The sequence below is a fragment of the Haliotis rufescens genome, unplaced genomic scaffold (assembly GCF_023055435.1).
Source record: "Haliotis rufescens isolate VD_foot unplaced genomic scaffold, xgHalRufe1.0.p SCAF_14, whole genome shotgun sequence".
NCBI lineage: Eukaryota > Metazoa > Mollusca > Gastropoda > Lepetellida > Haliotidae > Haliotis > Haliotis rufescens.
Window position 1 is genome coordinate 24945758 of NW_025963824.1, and position 24271 is coordinate 24970028.

Consider the following 24271-nt stretch of genomic DNA (forward strand, 5'->3'; position numbering starts at 1 on the left):
CTTAGAGAATCATTCTATGTTGATATCGAAAACAAGACAGGCATTTTTTTTACATGTACTTTCAAACATGGAAATCCATTCTAGATATTTCTAGCAAATGTGAATATAATAGATATTTTAAAATGCAATTGCAGGAAATTATTCAACTGATGTAAATATAAGAAGACCCGTGAAGATTGCGGGGTAGAATAGGTCTTCAACAACCCATAATTGCTGTAAAAGGCGACTATGCTTGTCGTAAAAGGCGACTAACAGGATCGGGTGGTCAGGCTCATATAGCTGTCATATAGCTGGAATATTGCTGAGTGCGGCGCTAAACAACAAACCAACCAACCAACCAACCAAATATAAGAAAATGCAGAATATCTTCAGCACAATTTAGATGCATGTTAATGGTTGAGGTTGTATCTTGTTAACAAAAAATATATTGAACAAAAACACTATGAGAGCAGTAATCTGTCTCTTACACACCCTGAAGTAGCACCTTTTTAGCATCGAATCAATGCATTTTGTCCATTGTCTTGATCACAGTGGTGCATTTATACATCATACAACGGTCATTATTGACGTCACCAAACGTACTGCTTACCACTCATAACTTATGTGACCCTACACCAAAAGGTTTCCGCTATTTCTGTGGATTATCAAGGCGATGATGATAATGCAAACTAGATAAGATCAATAAACCCGCTAGATGCCGAGTTACTAATTTTCACCTCAAAGAAATTACCTATTATGTACAACAATGTTTACTTCCGTATGCCATCACTACCGGTGACGGTCTTTTAGGAAATGGCGTGAACACTACGTGGGATTTTCAGAGGAGGATGTCGTTGACGGAGGGATCGTATATATACATAAATGTGTTATGTAAGTAATCAGAAACAATCTGACAATCTGCGTGCTGTTATTTGTTTTATGTTTTCCAATGTAACCAAAAGAATTAGTCGGGAAATGCAGATAACTACTGTTATCGCTACGCTTGATTTTGCTTCAGTCACGGGGTTAGACAAAAAACGGAAACTTTCACGATGTCTGTTGAATTTACTTGATCATAGCAACGTATATGTCATCATTGAAACCCACACCATAGTAATTGCACTGATACATGTTACACTATGAGTGTATGAAATGACTTTCAGGAAATGACTGAAATATGAGTGTCTGGTTTACAATACCTGTTTGATACAATTCGGCCAAGTGACGTAATCGATCATCAAACAACACTCATCAATTGCCCCAACTAGTTGTTGACTGTTAATTAGTCTGATCCAGTTACTTTAGCCAATTTTCTCATCAACTGTTACGAAATATAATCTTTGGCTCAAACTAACTTGAAATCACAAATACCTAGGTTGTATTAACACTGTTGTCTCTCACTTAGTGATTTAGAGTTAATTAGTCTGAGCAAGTTACTTTGCGATTTTTTTACAACCACTGTTATAAAAATTATCCCTTGAAATCACATATTCCTGTTGCATCAAAACTGTATCTCACTTCGTGAATTAGTCCATTTATGGTCAGATGTGCAGCAGTAGTCACAATACTGATGTAATGTTGTTAAAATGCATACAAAATGAGAACATTTAAACATGATAACAATTTTATGTTTGAAAATGCGACTTCAACCCAGAGTGTTACTCGTCGCTATCATCGAGGAAGTTTCTGCATGTCACATCCTCAATCAGATAAGGACTGCAACGTATCGCAGCACAACATCACAGTCGCACATTCCGATGCCGAACAGTTTTATGCAACACTCAGATTACTTCCTGGTCTCAAGGGCGAGGCTGCAAAAAAACCTCCACAACACGCGAAGTGTTAGCCTCATCTCTCATATTCATGTCTCATATCATGTTTTATGTTTCCCCCCACAATCCATTTTCTTACGATACATCATATCCAGAGGCGCTTGCCAAAGTTCATAACACTTTCTTTAAACAGTATCCTAGCAAGGGGATGTTTTATGCGTTGTGATCCATCCATACAAAGGAATATCCCTCGGCTGTGTATTTGTACATGAGTATGAGTAAAGAAATAACTTGTTCAAGGTATTCATTTCCACATGCAAAGGTTAGTAAAGTGTACGCTTGGACACATGAAGAAACTTACCATACAAGGCATTGAATTCTGAACCCCCAGCAAACAACATTTCAGCAAAAGCCCTATGACTCTCTTTGAAAACTTCGTAGAATAAAGTAAGTTGAAGAAAACTGAAGACATTGTTTCATCGCTTGAATGTTTTACAGGGGAAATGTTAACATGTTTATAATGGCGAAGGGAACTCTATATTTTTACTGTCCACTTTTCTACTGCAGTGTAGCTGCCGCGTTTGACTGTGCATTTTGTGTTCGCTGCGTAAATGGTGACAGCTATGTTATGTTTACATACTGTCCTGAATAGCGTTTGTTTGTGTGGTTTGAAATAGCTTTCCAGTTGAACTCCCTCTTTCATTCGTTTCAAGTATGTGCCTTCCTATTCAAGTCGCACTTTGACGCTCGTATAGTCTATTTGAATAGATTGTAATCTGATGCCTTTTAGGCTTACGTTTTTATCATTCTAAATTCGAATTGGACAAAGTCAGATGACAGCGTTTATGTATATCTCTTCCTTGCTCAAATGGTGATGTGATTTTTTTCTAGGATTTTACCCCTTTCACTCGAAACCAGGATCTTGGGATCCACGCACGTAAAAGGGACGCACCTCAGCAGGATTTTGTAGGATGAGTGAGTTGGTTTTATCGCCGCTGTGGGGGCGGTCGGGTAGCCTAGTGGTTAAAGCGTTCGCTCGTCACGCCGAAGATCCGGGTTCGATTCCCGACATTGGTACAATGTGTGAAGCCCATTTCTGGTGTCCCCCGCCGTGATATTGCTGGAATATTGCTAAAAGCGGCGTAAAACCATACTCACTCACTCACTTATCGCCGCTGTGAACAGTATTTCAGTTACATCTTGGCATGCCAGCTTGAAGGGGGAGGAAGCCGAATTGATGTAGGTTTAAGAGGTTACCAATTTGTTGAAGCACATGAGCAGGGGTATCGTGTTTACACAACCAAGGCAAATCTGGGATTCGAACCCACTAACTTTGGTTTCTGGCGCACTGATTTGCGGCCCTTTTGACTACGTCTATATCTAATATAGTCTAAATACCTTCTAAAAAGTTCCATACCATGCTGGCTTAGTTAATGGCTGCTCTAGAAGATTCCAGATGACACTTGACCCCAAACGCATCTGAAAATAGTACCTTCCTCTCCACTGCTTACAGCGGCGTCAGGCAACAAACACAAACTGTGTGAATGACGGGTGCTACGGATAATGTGGGACATTCTTTCCCCTTTCGCGAACACCTGGTGTCATCACTGACTTTCACTGATCCATTCATATAATTTTCACATCTATTTTCCCTTTTACGGCAAATGGTATCTGTTTCGTCGGATAATCAATAATTAATCGCTGGCGTTTACGTTTTAACATGCGAGTGTGTGAGTATGGTTTGACGCCGCGTTTACAATATTCCAGCCCTTTTTAACAGGCGAAGAATGATGTATGCGGTGTATAAAGAGTTACTGAAATACTGGGACTCGTTAACACCATTGCATAATGATTTTGAACTATTAATATATGAATGAAATGAAAGCGATTGCTATATCCAATGCTAACGAGAAAATGTAATTGTTCAATAAAAATGCATCTCGTCTCCGTGAGGCTGGTCTCCGGTCACAGAGGATTTGCATTCGCAATCGCTGTCCAGACATCACAGGCAGGCATTTGGGGTTAGGGCTGAAGATCACGTCAATTGGACAGGACTTTAAGGTCGTGATTCACAATTTGCAGGTACACGTGCATCTTCATGTTAGGCGCACAATTTGATGTTTGATTGTTTGTTGCGCGCATGATACTCTCACATGTGTGTGTTTTAAATGTGTACAACACAAAATGGTTGTTTCATTATCAGGTGCTCATAAAAACACGTTTGTCCAACAAAAGCTTTGGTTTGATGGGCTGGTGTTTTATTGAAATAATTGTATTTACCTTTTATATCATATAATGTCACCAAATCTGTATTTCCTTCTGGACAACTCCTCTTTATTACATTCGTGCTGAGTCACCACGGTGAGTGAACATATGACAGAAACACGTATCGAGTACGTGAATAAATAACAATGCTCCAGTCCAAGCTGTGTGGTTCGGCAAGTTAAACACTTAAGATTGAACAGTTGTTATTTGGCAGTTTATTTTATTGTAGAACAATGATTGTAACGGTATTACACACAATTCTTTAAGTACAGATTTCTAGGTTAACATATTCTTTCAATTTCGAATCAACACAATGTCTCATTTCAAGACTGATACAAGGCAGGAATCCAAAGTGATAAAACATTCTCGTTATTCGTAACTATGTCATAAGCAGGTGTTTAAAAGTCACTATTGTAGTGATGATACCGGGTCATCAGGATGAAATACATGCAAAGGCTAGTCAATAGTGAACCTTCGCATGTCTACTCAAAACAAGAACTAACGCCTCAAGTGCTGTAACCCTGATCAAATAACTTTCGAACGTAAGTCGTATGACGCGCTTTGAAATCTTTGTAGAGAGAGCATATTGACGAAAACAAAAATATATCGTTTAACAGCTGTTGTGTTTGTTCCTATGATTTGTGGGTGGAATGTTAAAACATTTTTTTATGACGGGATGAAAATTATATATTTATTGTACACACTTCTCTACTGCAGTGTGGGTGCGGCGTGTCACTTGAAATGTGCATGGTGTGTTCATTGCATGGGTCATGGCTGTACTGTATATCTATACTAAACAAACAAACGTTTTTTGCTTAGCGTAATAGGTCTTTCAGTTAACTCCATGTTATATTCTTTTGTCATAATGCATGTCTACATGTGCATATGAATCAAGCTAGAATACATGCAGTGTTACCTAATCCAATTTCAATATTGATGTTATTTTATGTGCATGTGAGTTCTTCGGCGCATGAACATTATTTCGGTCACACAGTGATTATGTACGCTGGAATTCACGCATTGCTACCTGCTCCTGTTTCAACAGTGATGGTAAACCTGGCTATCAGAGAGATTAAATGTCTATCAATTCACTTCCTTGTTACAAGCGCGGGCCTCCCAGCTCTGACCACAGCAAGCAACGAGTAAGTCTGATCATATCTCTACCAACATCCTTCTCAGTCCAGCTTATTATTAATCTTTATGTGTTTGTTTATTTATTTAATGCCGAAAAGTGACCACCGTATAGAGACATGGTAGGACAATGCCCGCTTACACACAACTCAGGAATGAGATCATCACAATGTTGCCCTGACCAGCTGAAAATCCTGACCTAATTTAATATACGTGTGATGAACGTGAGGGTCACATGCGCCAACCTTCTATCTCGCCTCACAGTCCAGACCAATGTTTCTGCAAAATGTCAGTGCAGGTTGATTTTTAGCCGCTTTTAGCAATACTCCATGTTATCACGACGGGGTATACCAGACATGGACCATGTGGGGATCGAACTCGGGTAAGCGTTTTAACCACCCTAGTCTTTCCAGACGGTCTTTAATGTAACTGGTGCACAAGTAATATCAACCCCTGAGTAAAAAAACCCACATCAAACAGACCATTTATCATCACTTGTTTTGCAATTTGCATTGTGATTGTCTCCTCAGTTGTGCTTATGTGACGTTGTAGCGTCCAGATTATGTTCCAAGGTTTGTCATCATCATACCCGTGCTCGATGATTTCACGAAAGTGGTATATGTCTGAGCCCTGCATCACTTCGGGTTAACAAGCCACGTTAAAAAGGCGGCGTTAAATCCAACTCACTCACTCAAGAAATAAAAAAGTGCAAAGAGAAAGACCCAAGCAAACATTATTTACACAAAGACGGTAAACTGTCTGCTCATGTACGTGATACGTACGTTTCACCTTTTAATACAGAGGTTACTTGACTCGAGTCATGTGATGGAAACAACCCTTGTCGGCCGACATGGATAACAGAGGCAAGGGTAGGAGACCCATACAGAAGAGATAGGGGAGCGGCCAGGGTCCGGATATAGAGCGAGCGCAGTTTGAACCTGCGAGTAATAATAATTCATGATGTGAAACTCGTGTTTAGGAATATATCAGGACTCCGCTCAAAGTTATCTGATTGTGAGTGTAACCCTCAGGGTGAGTTTTTAAGATCAACTGACATAATTGGTTTGACAGAAACATGGACCCCGAAACTGAATTGATATGATACGTTCTGCGAATATTATTAGATTAGTATTTTTGCAAGACATTCAGGCGGAATATGTGTTCTCATCAAAATGAATCTGATTGATTGAGTTAAAAACTCATGGATCACAGAAAGTGGTGTATATCTATCACTTGACAAGAACTGTTTGGACTACACTGCTGTGTGTATATTCACCCAGAAGGATCTTCATGGTACGACAGTCATGTTGAATCTAAGAGCAGTATACTGCTATTTCCGGACAACTGCTTGACATTCTAGGTGATGTTGGTGAAGTTTTGTGGACATTTGGGTGTGACTTTACTGCAAGGACTGGTAAGGAGCCAGATAATGTGGAGTATGATATACTTGTATATCTCTATGACAAGGCTACTTCACACTGAGACGTTCTCTTAGACAGGTTTAATCTGTGTAGATGTTCAAATGGTACAGTGAATCCGGGAAAGATGACTTTACATTAGTTGGCAATGTTATGAGCACCATAGATATATTTGACTTGTGTGAAAATTTTCATATTGAGCCCATGAATCACAGCATCTGTATATCACATTGTCTTTACGAGTGCTTCATTCATGTGGAAAACCATCATTTTATATAGCCCACCCTAGTCATTCATTTTAAGCGGGATAACAACAAATCAGACATTTTCCAAGAACGTCTGTTATCTGACACTTTCCCATCCTCTTACACATAAAGCTATTGATTCTGTTTTAACAAATATTTATGAAAGTGTATCGCTGTTTACAGAAGTTGGTGAATATGCAGGGAATGTAACTGTGGTTTCAGTGAAATGTGAGTCATAAAAGAATGAAAGATGGAAAGATGGAAAGATGCACTCTTTTAAACCAGGAAAATATAGGATAAAGATGCACTTGCTACGTATACTAATTCGAAAAACAAGTGTACTCTACAAAAAAAAAAACGCAAAGCCAGATTTATGTGAAGTAGGGAAATACATTTATTCGAGGAACCATTCAAGGTATAAGCCAAAATGTCGTGGAGAGAACACTTCATGATTGTAGTCATCTCAGTTATTGGTACATAGGGAAAGTGCAAGGTAAAGGTAATCTACCATCAAAAACGCGTATGTCCCCGCTGGAATTGACAGCGGCCTGACATCTCCTACCCACGGACGGAACGAGTATCCGAGTCACATCTTGGGGAATGGTAGCCCACTCGGCCTTCAACGCAAAAGGCAATTGCTGCAACGTCTGGGATTGTGGTTGACGTAGGCGTAGCCGTCTATCCAATTCATCCTACAGGTGCTCTATCGAGTTCAAATCCGGGGATCTGGAGGCCCGGGGAAATATCAACATTGTTGTTGTGTAGACAGGCTCTTGTGATCGGTGCTGCATGCGATCGAGCGTTGTCCTGCTGGAATGCACCGTTGCCTTTGGCTGCAATTGGGAGGACGTGTGGTGTACTCAATTTCGTGGATGTATCGATGAGCCATAAAATTGCCCTGGTTGTGGACAAAACCTGTCCTGCCATGATGAGATATATCCGCCCACATAATAAGGCAACCCCCACAAAACCTGTCCACTTCCTTTACGCGGTTTCTGGTCTGTAGACCCGTCCTTTTTCATCCCATCGACGAAGGAAAGAGAAATCTTGATTCATCGTTAAACAAGACATCTCTCCATCGCAGTTGAGGCCACACCATCTGACGACACCAATGCAGTCGTTTTTGACGATGTTGTTGACTCATATGACGTGTCGAACAGGACGCTTGCTCGAAGACCCGGTTTCGTATGGTCTGTCGGAGATTCTGCGCAGCCCGGGGATTTGGGATGTGGTTGAGGTGGCCCTAGTCGTCCTTTCAGGTAGGTGGCGCAGTCGCGATCGGATGTAGCGATCTTTGGCGGGGGCGGTTACTCTTGGTCGGGATTCCCCTTCCTGCAAGCTGCCTATGGCGTTGTTTCTTTGCACTTCTGTTGGCATGTTGATGAACTGTCATTGTTGGATTGACGAAGATGCCAGACGATCAAAAACCCTGCATTTTAATACCGTTCATAGTGCTGCTGCACGTGCAGTGCATGCAGCTCCATGGCCCTTATGTTAATGCACTTGGTGCGTTTTTCCAAATCGTACGTATTTCCCGACTTCATGATTCAACCTCTTTGTCTGCTAGTTTTGCTTTTATGGCCAAAAATATCCGTATTGGGCTTTTCTATTTCAAAAGTATATAAAGCTATTTGCAGAAAAAAAATACAATTTCATGGATAGAAACGGGAAAAAGTAGAAGAAAATATCAGTTCATCAAAACAATTTGGGACGACCTCTTAAAATATAAGCAAAAAGAAGGAAATCAAAAGTGACACAGAAATTCTTGAGAGGTTTAATGACTTCAAATATATTCTTAACGGTGATGGTTCCACAGACAACTTTGGACTCTTTTGATAATGATGAAACCAATTTTGCAACACAAAAATTAGATTCCCCTGTATCAAAAGCAGAAATTAAACCCGCTTTTCAAAATCTATGAAATTTGGAAGTCCTTAAATAGATGGACGAATAACATAATTCTTTAAATACTCTCTTGATAACATCCTGCCGTATTTGGAAATATTATTTGATACAATGATCGATACCTCTTACTGCCAAAAGATTGGGCACTTGGTACTATAGTTCCAATTCAAAAGAGACGTTATGTGACAGAGGTTGAAACTTATAGGGAATTCAAATCACCAGTATGTTCAGTAACATATTTATTGGCATTATTAACAAGTGCCTGGTATTGTGGACGGATACACTTGATAACATTGAAGAGCAAACAGGAGTTTGACAAGGTTACTCTACCAATGAAAGTGTGTTTATTTTCCAGGCTCTTATAGTTAGGTATATTCATAGTGAACGTGAAAAATTGTACGCTATATTTGTAGCATTCGATTCAGTCTGTAGAGGCAACCGATGGTATCTATTTAATTTACATGGTGTCAGTAATAAAATGGGCAAATTGTGATGTAGTTTTTATGAGGAATCAAATCATGTGTCAATCATGGTGTACTCCCAGGATGTGTATTTAGCTCCTTTTTGTTCTGTATTTTCATTAATGAGCTTACAGTTCAAATCAAAAGAACTTATGATGATGGTATACAATTACATCCCGAAATTAAAAAATATATATTTATGTTAATATTTGCAAAAGAAATAATTATGTTCTCAAGTAAAGTGAAAGGTACAAACCTTGATAAATAAGCTGGAAGTGTACAGTGATACATGGAAACTCCATGTTAATTTGGAAAGGACAAAAAAACGGTGTAATTAGCAAAGGAAAAAGGCTGTCAAATATTGAAAAGTGGTACCTCCGTGGACATTTACTTCAAACTGAAACCTCTAATAAATTGCTTGGTGTGATGAATTATCATGGAACCAACATGTGAATAATGCAGCCACCCAAGCTAAAACAATTTTGCAAACGTTTAATCATATTAGCGACTGTGCTTATAAATCTTTCTTTAACATTTTTTACACAAAAAAATCTCCAATTCTTTCTTATTGTTCGGAAATATGGGGTTTTGCAAATGCTAAAGAACTTGAATCTGTACACTTATACACTTGTTAAAGACTACTTGGTGTTAAACATAGTACTTGTAAAGGTTTATGATGAATATCGCCGCATACCCTTGTATATGTACCACTATTATAAACATTATAAATGCCAGAAAATAGATTACCAAAAAAATGTCATAACATGATGTTATTGCCTGACAGAAATGGAGTTCAAAATTGTGTATAAAATGTTTAATGTTTTCTGTATAAATGTAGGTATGATTATATGGGACAACCAATGTTTCTTAGAGAATCATGCTCCTGTGTATATCGAAAATACAGACAAACATTTTTTTACATGTTCTTTCAAACAAGGAAATATATTGTAGTTTTTCTACCTCAGATCTATTGCAAATGCAGAAACTTATTTAACTGATGTAAATATAAGAAAATGTAGATTACCTTCAGCACAATTGAGATGCAGGTCACACAGGTAAATGGATGATGTTGGCAAGCACACAAAAAATAACAAAATGTTTAAGATTTTGCAGACAATGTCATCGATGATGAATTTCCCTTTTTGCTTGCTGTAAATAAAAAAAAATATTGAACAAAATACTATGTACGTCCAAACAAATGTTAATATGTCAACAATCACATGATAACAATGAAGAAAATATGTTTATTCGGACACGGACTTACGTAGCCTGATTGTGTGTTTAATGGGAAATAATTGTGAGAAATCAGTTGCCAAAGTGGTGGTTGACGTACTTTTGTAATTAGTCCTGAAGTCCTTCGTTGTTGATTGTTAATTGGTTTGATCCAGTTACTTTGGCCAATTTTCTCACCCACTGTTACAAAAACAACCTTCGGATCAAACTAACTTGAAAGTACAAATACCTGAGTGTCGTATTAACACTGTTGTATCACACTTTGTGAATTAGTCACTCAGTCGTTCATCTGTGGTCAAGGCCTAGACAGATGTGAAGCAGTAGTCTTAAAACTTTTAAATGTGGTTATAATGCCACAAAAATGAGAACATTTAAACAATTCATGCATGTTTCAACCTTCGACTTCAACCCAGAGTTGTTTAAGTGCTGTCATCGAGTTTCTGCACGTCACATCCTCAGTTAGATTAGGACTGCAAAGTATCGCAACACAACATCAGAGTCGCACATTCCGATGCCGTTTATGTAAAGGATATATTTATACATTTACCCAATTTTGAAAGAAACCACGTTTTGCTATTGAAGGAATAAAACACTCTTATCAGATCTGATTTTACTTAACAAAAGTTTTGTTCGGGTAGACTGGTGTTGTTAATTGAATATTTGAGATTTCAACTTTTACACCATACAATACATCAAAATATATATTTCCTTCTGGATAACTCCCTTTTATTGCAATGTGTCGAGTTACCGTGGTGCGTACACTTCTTCTGACAAGGCATTAGGAAAACAAATAACTATACGTCAATCAGAGAGTTATTCATGTGTTGCTACATTTGATACCTTGACAAAATTCTATTTCTAAACTGATACCATCCTGGAAAACAGGTTCAACATTATCGAGAGTCGTATGCTAAAGAGGTTTACCGTTTTATACAACATTCAGATTACTTCCTGGTGTCAAGGACGAGGCACCCAAACACGTCCACAACACGCAAAGAGTAAGTCTGATCTCTCTTATTTGTGTTAGTTTTTCCCCACCTTTGACGACACATTATATCCATTCATAACACTTTCTTTAAATAGCAAGGGCATGCTTTTTTTGCTGTGATTTATACATTAACATGAATATCCCTAGTCTTTGTGTCTGTTCATTTCATGGGTATAACGCGAAGTTATTAAAGGTATGCATGTCAGCATGCAAAGGTTAGTAAAGTGTACGCTTGGACACATGAAGGAACGTACCATGCAAGGCATTGAATGCTGAACCCACAGCAAACAACATTTCAGCAAAAGCCCTATGACGCTCTTTGAAAGCTTCGTAGAATAAAGTATGTTGAACAACACTCAAGTTTAAAAAAACATTGTTTCATTGTTAAATGTTTTACAGGGAAAATGTTAACATGTTTATAATGGCGGAGGGAACACTGTATCCGTACTGTACACCTTTCTATTGCCGTGTTGGTGTCGCGTTTCAGTGTGTACTTCGTGTTCGCTGCGTGAATGTTTACAGCTATTTTATGTGTCATGGTCGTCCTGTATAGCAATATTACGCAGACAATTTTTTATTGGTATAGCTTTCTGTTACATTCTTATTCCATAATACATGTGTACCTGTTGACGAAGTCGTGACTGGTTTTCACGTATCTGTCTCCTATTTAAGTTGCACTTTGACACATGTTTAGTCTATTCGAATATACTGTATTCTAATGCCTGTAGGATTACATGTTATAATGCTAAATTTGTATTGGACAAAGTCCGATAACATTGTTTGTGTACATATCTACCTTGCTCAAATGCTGATATGATATTTCATCGGATTTGCACCTTGTATTCGAATCCACGATCTTTGGATCCACGCACGCCTAAGAGACGCAACTCAGCAGGTTTTTGTAAAGTTAGGGTGAGTGAGTGTGTTTTTCCCTGCATTGAACAGTTTTTAAGTTACATCATGACATGCCAGCTTGAAGGGGAGGAAGCCCGAAGTCATGTAGGTTTTAAAGATTTCCACTTTGGTGAAGCAGTCAATCAGGATTTTTGTGTTGACACAACCAGGGCGAATCCGGGATTCGAACCCACGATCATTGGTTTCTGCGGCCCTTGTGACGGCGTCTATAGTCTAATATACTCTAAATACCTGCTAGAAAGTTACATACCATGCTGGATTAGTCTATGACTGATGATGTCCAGATGACACTTGACCCCTAAAAGCATCTAAATATAGTAACTTCCACTTCCACTGTTTACACCAGATAGTAATATATTCCTGACAACTAATTATAGTTATAATACAATGTTCTGAACTTTTACTGAATCTTAACAGAAACAATGCAATACAATTACAACATTGCTTAACTATACATTGCACTGCCACAAAAATATATCCAAATTAACACGCATATGTTAGTGAGGTCAGCTCTCACGTTGCATTTCAAATAGTCATGGACAGAATGAATTTAAAAAAACAGAATGATTTGTTAGTTGTTTGACAAAGGTAAGGTTTAACGTCGTATGTTTTGCGAGGAAAGTTAAAAGGTTGACGAGAAAGTAAGATAAAAGTTATCTACATGAGTATTAAACACATAAACATGTCAATTTACCTACCACCAAGAACAGAAGCTTATCGCATTGTGTTTCCGTCATCAACTGGAACTGAAATATATGTTTATAAGATCAGCTGTTGCATTCACGTGACCACAAGAATGATTATATACATTCCGCATACATATATGCTTTGCATTGTGTATTAGTGAGTGTGGCTTTATGCAGCTGTCAGCCATTTCATAGTGGGGGACACCATGTTAGGAATCGAACCCGGGTCTTCGGCTTGTCGAACAAACACTTTATCTACTAGGCTACTTCACCGTCCCTTGTGTTATAAAGAACTATGCCACTTAACATGAGTGTCTAACTGTTGGGGGGGGGGGGGTAGCCTAGTGGTTAAAGCGTTCGCTCGTCACGCCGAAGACCCGGGTTCGATTCCCGACATGGGTACAACGTGTAAAGCCCATTTCTTGTGTCCCTTGCCATGATATTCCTGGAATATTGCTAAAAGCGGCTTAAAACCATACTTACTCACTGTTACTGTTGGACGCAAATATTTAATTCAAGATGTGAAGGTAAACACTAAAAACTAAGAAAGACAAAAACTATTGTGTATTTCTAAATTTAAGTAGAAGTGCTGTTTCATTCTTTTTTTGGATGCAATTATTTATGAGATAAATTTATCAACATCTAGGGCTATATGAGGGATACATCATTGAAGCTACTAAAGTAAACTACTCTCATGATAATTGACCACCAACCTCTCTTCGAAAAAATTCTAGATAGAATTTGCCCACAAAAATGCCGAACTCCTATTATCAATCACACGTCATGAAATGTATAAACGTAAACAATGATTTAATTTTATGAACAATTTGTTAACTATGTATATTATTATGTAAAATCATGTTTCGTAACAGGATGCAAACAGCGTCCTTCTTATCTTTTATACATACATGTATTTATTGTTTTATTGTGTCTGATAAACCTTATGGCTTGGCGTTACTTTTACATTATATGTCTAGGTTTTGTTTATATACAGCCTAATGTGACGCGTAACACATCAATAGTGAGTGAGTTGTACTTAACGCCGCTTTTAACATTATTCCAGTTATATCGAGGCGTGTCAGCTTAATGTGGGAGGTAAGCCCGAAGTGATGCAGGTCTCAGACGTTTTCCACTTCGGTGAAACCCACGAGCACGTGTATGGTGCTGTCAAACCTAGAAACATAATTAGGGCGAACCGGGATTCGAACCCACAATCATAGGTTTCTGGCGTGCCCAAGGGACGAAACTCCTTAGACGACTGGGCCACCCGTTATATTCCGTATCAAAAACCGACACTCCGTATTCTCTATGGTATTCTTTCTGTAACAAAATATTTGTCACATTAAATCCTTACCAAATATGACTGCAATATCCTTGTAATATCACGCTTGAACTATTAATATATATATTAATATGAAACATTATTGCAAAATCTAGTTTTGTGTAAATATAAAGATTACTTATCTGGACGTGTATCTTCTGTGTATCTAAATCCATGTCCCGACTCCTGAATCACCTCTCGATTGGGTCACTCACTGAAAGAAAGCAATACCCTTCTCCGTGCTAAACAGCGCTCACTGCCCTGCGGCAATTTTCCAAACGGTTTTCCCTGCCATTCGGCAACAATGCAATAACAGGTCGTCCAACACAGACGAGCATTACACCGAAATACTGATTATATTTATATGTATATATTTAAGAACGAAAAAGACAGTTCGCCTGTGTGACGCGAAGCCCTCGAGTGGTGTCTCATAGACCTTGCCCTCTCTGCTGCACCATTAGCACGTGACACCACCACTTTCACGTGAACAACCTTCATCTTCAAATTACATTCGTTACCGTATTTACCCCATAGTAATTACATTTCGTAGAACGGTGCTCGTAAGGTCAATCACTGATTTGTCTACAGTCCGTTTGATTCCATTTGAGACCGATGAATTGCTCACTAACTCAAAATCGAAAGGCGACATGAACTGGACAGACCAACTCTGATGGTTTGTCTCATAATTTTGGATACCCGAATAAAAAAAATTGACATTTTTCGCCATCCCATAGCAGGGAGGACCAGTCGCTGACGGAACAGACAGGTAATGAACGAGCATGTGCACCGTATATGGGGGTCATCTCAAAAGCCTTTTTTGGTGTTCAATCGGAGTCACTGTTGCAGGTTTCTGAAGCCGTGACAGTGCATTCAGAATCGGCGTGGCTGTTGTCCGAATCACTATCGCCGCTGTCAGAGTCTACCCTGATGATCACTGGCTTGAATGTGACATGATCCAATCCACTATGATCCCAATAATGTCTCTCTATTTCATTCTCAACTTTCTCAACACACTTTTGCCGCGTTTCCTGCGTGATGGTGTCTATTGATTGTTGAACCAGTTTCTGTACATCCCGCAGTTTGTATGTTGTATTACCCCAAATTAGTTCCATTGGGTTTAAATCGCAATGATAGGGCGACAATCGCAAAACTGAATGGCCATGTTCTTTAAGATACTCGTCAACTTTAAAGACAGGTGTGGTTTTATTAGACTTTATAATATCATACAGAACAGGTTTCGTTGCTTTTTGTGAATACGGTATTGCTTTGTGTGTCAACCATACTATCATATCGCCCTTCCTACTGTTAGACGTTGGGGCTTTTGTGTTAGGTACGTGAAAGCCATGATATGGAGCATTGTCCATGACAACCAGACTCTTGGGGGCAATACCGGTACCAGTTGAGTTTTAGCCCATTCTAGGAATACCGCTCCGTTCATTTCAGTATGATAGTCTCGGTTGTCCTTGGATATTGCCTTGAAGACTAGCGAACAGCCTGGTAGGAATCCCCGACTCTTGCAGCCAGCATTGGGCACAATAAGCCGCTCACCCTTGCCACGGGCTCATTACCCTCGTAACGTTTTTCTCGTATTGTGCGTAAGAAATGGTTCCTTAGTCGAACAATATCAGACCTCTCGCATAATGCATGTTTATTTTCGGAGCCTACTTTTTTGTAATGGAAACCAAATTGGTGTAGCAATTTCCATAAGTACTATTTTGAAATGGTTTGTCTCCATATATTTTTTGAGTACGGAGAGAGACATAGATATTTTGTTTATACAGAGTCGTAATGGCGTTTCTGACCATCTCTTGTTGAAATGAATCGACTTTATAACATCGCTTGGGTTTTGAGTTGGTCCCCTCAGGTGTGTCACTGCAGGTTGAATTAGTACACTTTTGTAACATACTTTTTAACTTCCCTTCTGTTATCCCAACTGCACGTGCAGTTCGTAAACGATACTTTTTCAAAGCATATTGTGGTCTTCCTCTTTCACATTATTATTTTTTAAAATTGAAGACGTTGCAAATAATTGACTTCGCGTCGAGTGATGTTCTCATTGTTTCAGGTAGAGCAATCACGCATCTATGGTTTACTCAGCAAGCCTTACGTCACTTTCCCACATGAAACTCGCCCACCTGGCTGTTCTATGAGCGACTGGTCCTCCCTGGTATGGGATGGCGAAAAATGTCAACAATATGATGATCTTTGTTAAACAATTTTTTTATTCGGGTGTCCAAATATATGAGACAAACCATCAGAGTTGGTCTGTCCAATTCATGTCGCTGTGCACATTTTGGTTTTGTTGCGATTATTCGATTTTGAGTTAGTGAGCAATTCATCGGTCTCAAATGGAATCAAACGGAATGTAGTCATGACTCGATTATTTATGGACCGCCGTCATATAGCTTGAATAGTGCTAAGTGCTGCGTTTGAAAAGCATACAAAAAACATCATAGAAAGATTTACATTATGAAGGGAATTGTTCTAAAATTGTCATCAAAACTCCCCAAGGATCTGGACTGTGTCAGCGAAGACGTCACTTAATCTTTTGGTGTGTGTCACCTTCTATGTTAGCTTTTGTTTGGTATTCTTGTTGTTTATATCCTAAACAGCGCCAATGTGCGCCAATGCCGCCTCACAGTGTAGACCAACTGTGACACATGGTCATAGCGATATGACGTGGGGAAACGAACCTGGGTCAATGCCTTTTTCAGTTGAACTATTGACTTCCCTTTGCATGTGTGTGTGACAGGTGCAACCGGTCGGTCAGGGAAGTATAATTGGCATGGGCTATGGAGTGGAGCATACAAAAGATGTCGGTTTCAAAATCTAGTTTGGAAAATCCGCTAATGCAACTTTTATATCACTATAACTTATATGACTATTAATTCCTGAAAATGGAAATGTCATGCTATTTGAATAGGTGTGAGCAGCGAGGTTATCTGATTTGTTGGATGTCACATAGTTCATGTTTCATATTCATGGGGGATTAGTTTTTGAAGTTAAACGTCAAATGTGTTTAGGGTGGTACAACGTTTAAGATATTCTTGAGGCTAAGTGAATGAGCCACTTCAGACGGTTTTTTATGCATACCGCAAACTCCTTGTAATCACCTTTATTGATGAAAATATCTTCAGCATATGGGAAAGTGTACTTTAGTCTTAATCCGTGTAAGATTTTGATTTTTTTTTAAATGGTAGGTACATACTGTTAAATAGTGATTCATTAACATATATAACGTTAACTAAGTATAACAGTTGAACAGTGGACTGAGGTGTCTGTAAGTGAACAGCACGTGTTAGTTTTGACATGAACAAAGGGTAGAGTACAGTTGCTTCCAGCCAGCATAGCGTATTTATTCAACAAGAATGGGTGTTTATGAGGACCGTCGATACCCTGACAATGAAGAAAGATAAACGTTTTCCAGTAAACAATATGTACATTTTAGTTCCTTCTGACACAGATTTGTAAAGACCTTCCCCCTATATTTCTGAAACCTGTTTTAGTATCCTTGACAATATTACCATTATGTATACAATGTTTAGGAATCTGAAACAGTGATATTTTGTAGGGGGGGGGGGGGGGGGGGGGGGGGGGGCGAAATAAGATTAAACTTGAACTTATTTAATCATCGCTTTCTCAGAAATCATAAGGCTTAGAGAGCTGATACTTTAGGAAGATGGGCTGGACCAAAAACTGCGTTGATTTGTTTCAAAAATTGGACAAAAAATATTCAGTTGTGAAACATGGTCAAGCATCATTAGGTCACAAATGTAAATGCCCTTAACGGTTGCTCAAATAATTTAATAAACCAAGAGGAAGGAGTGTTTATTAATCTATGAACTGAAAAACCTAAACGGGATGTGTATGTAAAAAGCTTACTTTGACATCGGTATCTTCTCTACTCAACTCTAAAGCACTCATCGCTTGTCTGTTACCCATCATGATGAAAGAGAGAAACAGCCTTCACCATCCAGTGGAAGCAGTCGCTGATGTAGGCAATTATACAAAAGAAAAGCATAAAAAAAGTAAAATCACTTGGTAGATATTCCTGTACAGGGGACATTTGAGAACAAAATTATTCATGTGACAGCTCCCTTAGTCTCAGCACATAATAAACCTATGCATGGGTGAGTGCATTGTAGCAAACGGACGTGAACAATAGTAATTCCCTACAGTAATAGTATTAAGATACATGCTTACAATCTGACAACGTAGGAATTGGACAACTCATTTTATGTTAACCAGCAATCTCTAAAGTTAAATGTAGATCAACCTGCTGTTTACTTGATAATTGGTTCTGGTTGGCATAATTTGGCTGAATTTGTTTTCAGATTTCATCGGACAAGCACATGGACGATGTTTCTGGTATTTGTTCTACTGCTTATGTCATTGCCGGACTCCTCACAAGGTAGGTCCCTATCTTATTACCAAACTTCTAAGGCATGGGCCCTGTCGGGGACTCCCAATCAGGCTAGGTCTACAGTTCCTTATACTTGTCGCACGAGCCGACAAAGGGGAATCGTGGAAGCTACGGGACTTGACTGGTGGCCAGGTGGCTTGGGTCACTGTCATGCTATCAGGCATTAGTTGGCCTGCTTCATACCCGATTATACTCCGTCACGATGTAACACTGTTCACTCAAACGTCCCCTCGCTCATACATTCACTCTAAGGACCCATCTTTACAGTGTGTACTTTTCAATGGAATTCCGGTCCTAAGACATAGTGAATACAGTCTTATATTAACGTCCAGTTACATACATGAAATTGACGTAACTCGAAGGTAAAGAAAACATGCATTGTGTTGTTAAAGAATTTATGAAATTATGATACCGTGTCCAGGTAAGGAGTGTATGTTGCTGTATAACTATATCACAGGTGTACAAAAAGGAGATTTTAGGGAAAAGTTAAACAAGAGACACGCTTAGATATTAGATACTTGCAGTCATTCTATTTGTTGCTGCAGAGGATTGTCACTGTCAGAATGACTGCGCGAATTTCCCTGGTTCACCTTGCCAAGGAACATTGTGCCAAACAGACTGGTTTGGGAGTTACTGCCAAAAGCGTGAGTAAAGTACCATATATATGTTTTGATTGAGGAAGCTTTATGCAGCCATCCAGTTATGAAAGTGTGACTATATTACAACAACTTAACATGTGCAATTATTTTGTTATGGGATATTTTGGAAATATACATTACTCAAATTAAAATATGAGATTATATTTATGTACATGTTTTCACGACTATGCTTGTCGTAAGAGGCGACTAACAGGATTAGGTGGTCAGGCTCATTGATTTTGTGGTTGACATATCATCGTATCCAAAATGCGTGGATCGATTCTCTTGATGTCAATCACTTGATTGTCTGGTCCAGACTCGATTATTTGCAGACCGTCGTCATACAGCTTCAGTTTTACAAACAAACAAACCAAAACATGTACTGTACATGTAAGTATTCAATTTGTGTATGTAACAAAATAGTAATTTATAGGCACCTCATATTGTTGAATATCCAAATAACACACAACTACCTGCACCTATTTACTTTCAAACATTGTAATTAGACATATATCGCTCGGGTGGTCAGCATCTTGCCAGTCAAAGGTTAGATGTCCTAGAACTGGTTTAAACACGAGAAATCAACAAATGTCGAAGTATCAGTTTGCAAAAAATGCACGAAATGTCCACAATGAGATTGCAACTGTCCACGTTGTGAAACTGACAGTACAGTGAACAACCTGTCACGCATAGGTATTTGTATGCTTAGTCCTCATTTACTCAGACGATGTTAAACAGTACATTGTCTTCATTTTCATTTTGAGCTATACTTTTTAATAAACTAAACTAAGTTGAATTGCTTAATGTTTTCAGCATTCTAAGGGTCAGTTTTGCTAGATTGATAGTGCTGCTGAGTTTGACTGTGTTTTGATATTTTATATATTCCGTTAAAGGCAACATAGCACGTCGAAAGCCGACATGGCAGAGCAGCACATTGCAAGGATATGATTATGCTTCATCAGACAAGGCAGTCGATGGCAATACTGACCTTAGGTTTGAGGGTAAAAGTTGTACGCACACAGACAACACGACGTCCAGTGGAGCAGAGTGGCGTGTAAACTTCACTACCACTTTGGAGATTAGACGGATGAGAATATATCTTCGTGATAGCTGTGAGTGGCATATGACTGCTTAGTATATATCCCTTCCATGAAAAGGGAGGCATCCGTGTACCGTTCGTTTGGTCCTTCAGGCGTGGCAGGATCCTAAGCCTCCATCCACGAATATTACACAATTGGACGCTTTCTTAAGAGATTTCATTGTTTGTTGTTGAACGCCCTACTCAGCAATACTCCAACTATATGGTGACAGTCTGTAATAGTCTAGTGTCGACCAAACAATTCCATTAATTGACATCATGAGCATCGATCTTCACAATTCGGATGTGATGACATGCATCAAGCAAATCAGCTTGATGCCACAAACTATATACAAACATATGATATAAAGTCAATTCTTATGTAACCCAAGGGATGTCTTGAAAATATATCACATCACACTATTGCTCACAATGTTCTACAAATTGTGCTTGTTTTTCTAAATTCAACTTGTTCAGACGCCATAGATTGACAATTATCAACATCAAAAGGATAAATTCAAACATGCATTTATGCTGCTACACATGCCACCAGGCCCTAATCGGCGTTACACATTATACCTATATATATCTTGTATCATCACATAACGTTTGTTGTTCACAGATACTGACCGCAACGTGGGCCTTCAGGTGAAGGTTGGTGACCAGCTGTGTTACACATTGTCCGTAGACAACAGACAACAGACTGTTTTAGATATTACATGTGGCGAAGCTTTGAATGGTTCATCTGTAACAATAAGTGTCGATGGACCCTACCTGACATTATGTGAGGTGCAGATATTCCGTGAGTAGTCATGCAGACATCTTATTTTACTTATTAGCAGTACATTTTATTATTTTATATCATTAAATAAAAACATCGGAATATAAACACGAACATAGGATATGATAACGAGAGCTGTCTTTAAATAACAACATTAAAAGTAACAGATAGAGGTTTAATGACAGTATTGTATCGGGGTATAAAAGGACAGTTGCGAAAACAAAGAACGAGGCGAAGAAACCGTTCCATTTATCCCGATATAGTTATGTCACAACTCCCCCTTATATCTCAAAGCACAGCCAAATACGCAGCTTCCATGACTAGCATATGGGCGTCTATGGTGAACAGTTCGCTCTTTTCACTTTCAACTATTGGTCCAAAAGTCCACGTCCCAAGCGTCTGTGTACATGCAGCCCCAACAGCACTGACGTATAAAGTGTATTAGTTGGAGTAAATAATCAGGATATACTTGTTTTACATAGGTCTCAAAATTAAATGACAAACGTCTATTGGATCAGATTCATTGGGTGTGCTCTGATTTGCATCTCATAGTATGTGTACTTGTAGAATGCAGCGATAGATGGTTTGGAGATGACTGTGACAAGCAGTGTCAGTGTCAGGATACAACTGAAGTATGTGACAAGGAGACTGGCAACTGTAAGAATGGATGTGCTGCCGGAAAACATGGACCTGGGTGTCAACAAGGTATGACAGAATGTGAAATTAGGAAATCGTCCATCTGGTAGATTTTCAAGTTGAGTATCAACGTGATTCTAAATTTATTTGTATTGAACAAACATTGTCTGTACACTCAGAAAGTTTTGTCAATGTGATTTTTTTAAATGGCTTTAGGAACACACACCTCAAAATATAATTATTTAATGTCCGTGTATGTGTATTGTATATTGCAGAATGCAACAATGCTTCGTTTGGCTCTGACTGTAACAAGCATTGCCAGTGTCTAACTGCCTCTGAAGCATGTAACAAGGAGACTGGCCATTGTAGTAGTGGGTGTGCTGCTGGGAAACAAGGTCCAGGATGCCAGCAAGGTTTGACAAACGTCTATTTGTATTCATTGTTTATCTGAAACAGTCTGATGAAAATATATTCATTCACATGCCAACTAATGCCATAATGGAATAATCTACATTAGGTAATCGTTAAAAGGCACTACTTTCGTATTTAATGGCTTATGTAAAATGTAGTCATCAATACAAGATTTTCTTCTTAACAGCAGAGATTATTAATTGTAACATAAAAGTAGGTATGTTCTCTGATCTGGATGAGACGTATTTATATCTACCTATCCGTACAGATTGTGCCCCAGAACATTATGGGGTACCGGTCAACTGTTCTTTCACTTGTGGTCAGTGTAGTGGGACGTCTGACTGTAAAAAGAATGATTGAACATGCACACAAGGATGTCAACAGGGTTACCTCTTCCCTTTGTGTGCAAATGAGACGTTATTTTATATATAGTCGGAATGATGCAATGGACTCTGCTTTTGGCTGAAATTTGTAATGATTGTGGAAATGAATGTTGTCGCTTCTATTTACTGCGTTTGAAATGCCTGGTGTCTTTTGTTAGGTTGTGGGTATAAGCTGTGGTGTTTGGTGTTGTGTGTAACACCTAGCTCGCGTCATACTTACTTTAATGTTAGAAGATCCGTCAGTGTTGTATTTTTATAGATATCAATCTTTATTGTTTGGTCTCATGTAAAATACTATTGTGATGATCTCTAAGTTAATGCCATTTCTTTTCAGGAACTATGACACATGTGTAAATGTATTTGGTGAATTGGAAATGTAATGCTGAGTTTCATACTCTCTCTCTCTCTCATTTTACATTTCCTGCATTTATAACGAGTAGGATGAACATACCTATTTCTAACATTTACCGAATGTTTCATTACTCCTACCCTCATACAGCTGGTTATTATGGAACGCCGCGTTCAAGATGTGGCAACCGTCTGAACAACGCTGCTTGTAATACGGCAGATGGGATATGTGGTGCTAGGTGTCAAACTGGATATCAGAGTCGACTGTGGTACGAGTGGTCAAATGTAACAAATGTTATATTTGGGATAACAGTTTCTGAGTAAAGTACAGATTCTCGTACTTTTGGGGGTTCAGTCCCGTCCGAAATTCGAACCCACACTGCCAGAGTGAGGCACCTTATCGACAGCACACGAAGTCAGCGATCTAACCCACTCAGCCATCGAGGCTTCCACAAAAATGAAAGTCCGACAACTGGTAGTCAGGATTACGTACTTCGTGTACCCTTCTGGCAAGTGTAAATTAGCACGGCTCCCATGGCCAAAAGTCATGAACACACAATGCCTTTTAGAAAGTGGTCAATTTAACACATGTTAGGGGCACGGGTGGCCCAGTCGTCTAAGGCGCCGCGACTCGCTGTGCAGAGTTGCCTCCCTTTGGCACGCCAGAAACCTATGATTGTGGGTTCGTTTCCCAGTTCAACCCGATTATGTTTTCAGGTTTGTCAGCACCATACCCGTGCTCGTGGGTTTCACCGAAATGGTAAACGTCTGAGACCTGCATCACTTTGGGCTTTCCTCATAGAGCTGACACTCCGTGATATAACTCGAAATACTGTAAAGCGGCATTAAACCCAACTCACTCACTAACAAATGTTATATCTGGGATAACAGTTTCTGAGTAAAGTACAGATTCTCGTACTTTTGGGGTTCAGTCCCGTCCGGGATTCGAACCCACATTGCCGGGGTGAGGCACCTAATCGCCAGCACACAAAGTCAGCGATCTTACCCACTCAGCCATCGAGGTTTCCACAAAAGTCCGACAACTGGTACTGTACATTATGTACTTTGTGTACGTAATATAACATATAAATATAACATTTGTTACAAATTGAACCAGGCTGCGCTATGATTAAGAAATTACACAATATGTATAAGTAAGATATATATGCACCTTTAAATCTTCCCACTCTTTCTCAATCAAGACCAATCCGTGAGAATCTACAAGATATTTAGTACTTACAGTTCGGTACCAGC

General features: G+C 39.1%; 1 protein-coding gene across 1 annotated transcript in view; it reads left to right on the forward strand.

Moving 5' to 3' along the window:
* The window catches only part of LOC124131236 (receptor-type tyrosine-protein phosphatase T-like), a 236164-nt gene that overhangs the window by 85910 nt on the left and 125983 nt on the right, over nt 1-24271 (forward strand). The window contains exons 2-7 of the mRNA XM_048395189.1: nt 18654-18730; nt 19288-19386; nt 20274-20492; nt 21081-21260; nt 21807-21944; nt 22151-22288. Of these exons, the coding sequence (XP_048251146.1) occupies nt 18679-18730; nt 19288-19386; nt 20274-20492; nt 21081-21260; nt 21807-21944; nt 22151-22288 (826 nt within the window). The 5' untranslated portion in view covers nt 18654-18678. The remainder of the gene's footprint in view (nt 1-18653; nt 18731-19287; nt 19387-20273; nt 20493-21080; nt 21261-21806; nt 21945-22150; nt 22289-24271) is intronic.